Source organism: Amphimedon queenslandica, unplaced genomic scaffold (assembly GCF_000090795.2).
Source record: "Amphimedon queenslandica unplaced genomic scaffold, v1.1 AMPQUscaffold_13029, whole genome shotgun sequence".
NCBI lineage: Eukaryota > Metazoa > Porifera > Demospongiae > Haplosclerida > Niphatidae > Amphimedon > Amphimedon queenslandica.
In genome coordinates, this window is record NW_003546735.1 from 18,247 (window position 1) to 23,647 (window position 5,401).

General features: G+C 33.4%; 1 protein-coding gene across 1 annotated transcript; it reads right to left on the reverse strand.

Moving 5' to 3' along the window:
* Window positions 1-139: 139 nt before the first annotated feature.
* Window positions 140-5,390, reverse strand: LOC109585651 (uncharacterized). Its single transcript, XM_020001787.1, has 7 exons — window positions 5,102-5,390; window positions 4,947-5,046; window positions 4,843-4,902; window positions 4,624-4,713; window positions 1,500-1,619; window positions 1,057-1,452; window positions 140-766 (listed from the first exon to the last, which is right to left on the reverse strand). The coding sequence occupies exons 1-7, from the start codon at window positions 5,213-5,215 to the stop codon at window positions 159-161; spliced, it is 1,488 nt and encodes a 495-aa protein (XP_019857346.1). The 5' UTR covers window positions 5,216-5,390; the 3' UTR covers window positions 140-158.
* Between the last annotated feature and the right edge of the window lie 11 nt (window positions 5,391-5,401).

Genomic DNA, 5,401 nt, shown 5'->3' on the forward strand with positions numbered 1-5,401 from the left:
AATGGGTGAACGCAATTATTATCATTATTTTGTATTTACTTGTTTTTTGTACATAATTATCATAAATCACTTTGTTAATTATTTTGAGTTTAAATTAATAATTATTAAATAAATGACAAGTCATAAAATGCAAATAACAATTATAATTAATTAATTAATCACATAAATATTACTCTATCTTTTATAATACTATAGTCATGGTATTCTGTGCACGTGTCTTTTTCTTCCACATCTAGAATTAGCTTTATATTTTTATTAAGTGTTAACGATTCAAGAATTTGTAATATTCCATCAGATGATATTGAAGTGCCTGTTATTTGTAATCTAGTTAATGTTGAATTGTTGATAATTAGTTCAGAAACAGACTGCGCACTAACTGAAGTAATACGAGGATTATTAACAAAGGCTAATCCTTTAAGTGTGTTATTGTGTGTTTGTAGTACGTTTGTAATATCAGCAACTGCTTTGTCATCAATGGAACAGTTAGAAAGAGGTAAATCTATTAATGATTTATTATTAGCCAGTAAGTTACATAAGGATGAGATGCAGTCCTTTGTTAGTTGAGTGTCTTGTATTCTCAAGTGTTTCACCTTTTCATTTTGTAATAAAACTGGCAACAGGTCACACACAACGTCAGGAGATGATTTGTTGATGACAATGTGCATATGTTTGTATGTTAATAGAGAAACTACTTCTTGACATTGTATTAAAGATGGAGAGGTCAGTTCAACACCATCGTCATACCACCTAATTGCTTTAGGTTTTCCTGAATGCATAAACAATTATAATTAATTACTGTATTATCAAGTATAATTCTGTACTATCATATTTTTAATGGCTAAGGCAAGCAACACTTCTGTATAGCTGGTTATTTTGTGGATTTTATGACGTACAAAACTTTATATTTTGCCAAAAATTCATACACAAAACTACAAAACTTTGTATGCTGAAACACAAATTTTGATTAATTTTAGAATACTATAGAATGCAGATCATGGACAACATCTAATACCATCAAAATACTCTATAGATTATTAGTACATACAAATATCTTACCATGTTCTTTTTTTCTAAGTTGATCTAGCAGAACTGAATCTTGTTTAATTAATGATAAAAAGAGACTTGCTCTCTCAACGTTGCTCTTTGTCTTAATTTCCTTGATTTTAGGTATGTCAACATTTTCTGTCATTGCATAATGAAATAGTTCAAGTGATTCCAAAGTTGACAGTTCACTCTCATCATCTTTTTTAATGTAATTAAAAGGAACAAGTCCCTCTTGATCAGCATCTAATGATCTTGCCAGCCACCATCCTTCAGTACGCTCTTTCTTAATTTCAAGTTTCTCTTCTTTCTTGATTGAAAGCTGAGCACTATTCTGTGCCTCCCAGTCTCTAATAGCTACATAAACTGGTCCTTTTGGTGGATCAATTGATTGTGTAGACTGATCCTTTCCTAAAATACCAGTACTAGTCATTATGTTAATATAATGTAATACATACTAAGAGTAATTGAAGTTTCTTTCAGTTGTTGTATATTCATTAATGATATCTTTTCCTGTAACTGTTCTATCTCCTTTTCTCTTTCAATTAATGTTTTCCCTACTCCAATTAATGTTTCTTCTATTGATAATATAGTCATTAATACAAATCAAAAATTTTGGTCGCTATATAAAAACATTTATCAATAGTTTAATTTCATGTAAATAGAACCAGTAATAGTATTGAGTACCGTATTTGCTCGATTAAATGCTTGGGTGTTTAATTAAGCCTGGTTTACACTTGACAAAAAATGCAACACAAATGAACGCAAAATTAAAATTTGACCAATTTTGCATCATCTTCAAAGCGTTTTTGCGTCAAAAGGTCAACTCGCCCACGTACTTTTGACCATTTCGTCGAAACTAAACCTAGCTTTATTAACAGAACTTTTAGTATGGGCGTTTAAATGAGGAGGGCATTTATGCAGAGTCGGCTTTTATTAATTTTTGTGCAGGTGGGCAGGTAGCAGTTATTAAAATAAGCAGCAAGCAGCATGGTTACTACTGTTCAAGTATCAAGTGTTAGAGGGCATCATGTCTATAAAACTATTTGGACACCCATTATTGGAAAGCAGCTATGCTTGAGAACTGAGGACAACAATATTCATGATTGTCATGCTGTAGCAATCATGAAAGATGGTGTTATAGTGGGCCATATGCCTCGAGCAGACTTGGGATCAATTACAAATTTCCAATTACAATTACACTTTTAAATACATACATTTGTTCCGCATAGCCTCAATTACAATTACAATTACATTTCAAGTCCCTCACCTCAATTACAATTACAATTACATTTTAATTTAATTACAATATAATTACAGTTTTAAATCGTAGTTACAATGTATAAACATTAATGACTGAAATAGGTTATTACTGAGATGGCACCGCACTGGCCTAAAAAATTTTCCTCCCATACTAAATATCCTTTCCACAGTTGCTGATGATGCATGAATGGCTAAATAAATGGTGGCTGGGTGAGCAAGCATTGGGTATGCATGTATAAAAGCCTATGGTTTAGTTATCTTCTTTGGTGTAAACGTCCCTCATCAGGTGATGCAATTTATCATTATTTTCAATTACAATTACAATTATAGTCCATAGCTTGAAATACATGTCAATTACAATTACAATTAATGTAATTGTAATTGTAATTGACCCTTAAATTACAATTACAATTGTAATTGACCCCAAGTCTGGCCTCGAGAGCTCAGAGTTGCTACCTTTTTCCTGTTTTTTTATAAAGAGAGGAGGTGAAGTAACTTGCAAAGTAACAGGGCACAGAAAACTGGGAAATGGACTGGAAGTGCCATGTGTCTATTCTTACAAAGGATCCAAGAGACTGATTTCTAAAATTAAAAAGTTATTAAATTTAAATTGATCATTTACTAGTGATTATACATGATTAAATGAATGATTTTTGTTTGTTTAAATTATAATTGTTATTTAATATTTACAATTCATCATCATCATCAATGCACATCTCATTCCTTTGTAATTCCTCATCATCTTCATCCAAAGCAAATGGGTCTGCTGTGTCATTAATTTCTTCAGTTAGCTTCTTCATTTCATCTAATTAAACAGCCTTCCCTTCAGCACATGGTTGTCCATCTTTAAAGCAGTGTATCAAATCATCTTCAGAGCCATCTGCAGCAGTTGCTATTGCACAAATTTTAAATGAGCTTTTTATAGTTTCAGAAGGAATTAATTCCCATGACTGTTTCACCCAGCTGCAGATAAGACTACAAGATGGAGCTTTAAGATTGCCTCCTTTTGTGTATTGATGACAAGAAGGCTCTGAGAGCCACGTATCGTAATGCTGTCTCATATTGCTTTTAAATGATGCGTTCCACACCACATCAGCTGCCTTTATATATCGTGTACAGCCTCCAGGTATGATTGCTGTCTCTAACTTAAGACGAGAACATTCTTCTTTTACAGCATCACTTATATGACAGCAATAGGCATCCAGTATCATTAAACGGTTTGAAAATGATAACGTTCCTAAAACTGTCTTGAGATATTCAATAGTGAGGGAGTTATATTTAACCACCCATTTGCACTGAAACGTACAATCAAACCAGGAATTGTACTAAGATCTTTAATAAGGCGTGTACCTTGGCCTTTGAAGACAACAAAGGGTTTAAGCTTTGTTCCATCAGCTTTGGCTGTAAGCACAACTGTATAATGATCCTTTTCATGACCAGTACTTTTCACTGGTACTGAGCGAGCTCCTGTGTGATGAATGGTTGTGTCACCAGGCATATCGAACCAGCAAGCAGTTTCATCCATAGCAAATATACAGTTGAGTGAATATTTTTGACTGAGTTGAAGTTTCCGCAAATGAATTATAAAATCGACCAGCTTACTAATACAAGCAGCAGCTGGAGGATTTTGACAAATTGTTGTTCTTCATCTCAATGATAAATCGCTCCTGTGCAAAAACCTTGAAGCCAACCAGTACTGGCCTTAAATGAATCATTTGATGAAGCAGCTGTAGCTTGTCTCATAATCATTGATCTACTCACTCGAATATTTCGTTCACGTAAACCAGCTATCCAATGAAACAATTGTTCTTCCATTTCAACATCTAATACCTTCCTTCCAGCTCCATCAAGCCACTTATGTTTACTTTTATCCGCTTTCTTCAGTTGTGTCAGTTTTTCTTCTTGTGCTTGCCATTCTTGAATACGTTTTCAGTCAGCACCTAACTCTCTAGAAACAGCAGCAATAGACTTCTTTGAAAGAGCCACTGCTTTTAATTTGAAATCAATATCATAACACTTGTGCTTTTCCTTCTCCATAATACTACGCGTGGTACACTCATTAGTACTGAGTACTGCAGCCAAGTGTACTTGTGTAGCTACGCCCATGGGTGTTAAATCGAGGTGGGTGTTTAATTAAGCCTGGGCATTTATTGCTTTCTTTGGATCCCTAGCCTGGGCGTTTATTTAAGGAAGGGCACTTGATCGAGCAAATACGGCATATACAATGATATACAAATTAATGTACAAGCAATAATGATACTCTAAACACAGCTGTACTCTATTTTCATTATACAGTATTAAGTATGTCTGTATATATACCTGTTTTGCTTTGAAGAGATGATCGTAAATGATCTATTTCCATTTGCATTGCTTTTGTCATCTTCCTTTTACTTTCTTCCTTCTCAGACTCTAAATAATAAAAATAAACCAATTAAATTATTAGGAACAGCAATTCAGCTACGTGATGCATTTATTTAAAATTCATGCACATGACAATATTCATAGATATCATGTCTCAAAACATGAATCTCATTATACCTGATGATTGTATTGATGACTTATTGCTTTCATCAACTTCTCTACCTTCATATGAGATACCTTTAAATTATCAATAATTATAATTAATAATAATTAGTATGTACCTAATGTGTCTATTGTATCCTTCAATTTAGCATTCTCCTCAAGTAAATCATCTCTTTCAATCTCTACAATCTCCAGTTTCTTCATTAGACTCTTCACCTCCTATCAAATATTAAAGTATACTATTATAATTTTATATACACATACATTCACTAACCTCATCAATTGCATGTTCATCATACACAGTATAGTAACCAATAGTTAAACTGATCAATCCCATATCCTTTAGCATATCAATGCTATCTCTAGCTGTCACTAGTAAACTCTCCATCAGATAATGAGGAGCATAACAAGTAACAATGATGGAGTTCCCTTCCTTGATCACTACCACCTCCACTTGATTATCCTTGAACGTTTTCCATAGGAGGGCTCTGATACTGGAGAGAGAATGCTCACTTGGATTCCATTTCAAAACAAACTTGATCGTCTCACAAGTGAGGAGAGAAGAGGATAATCT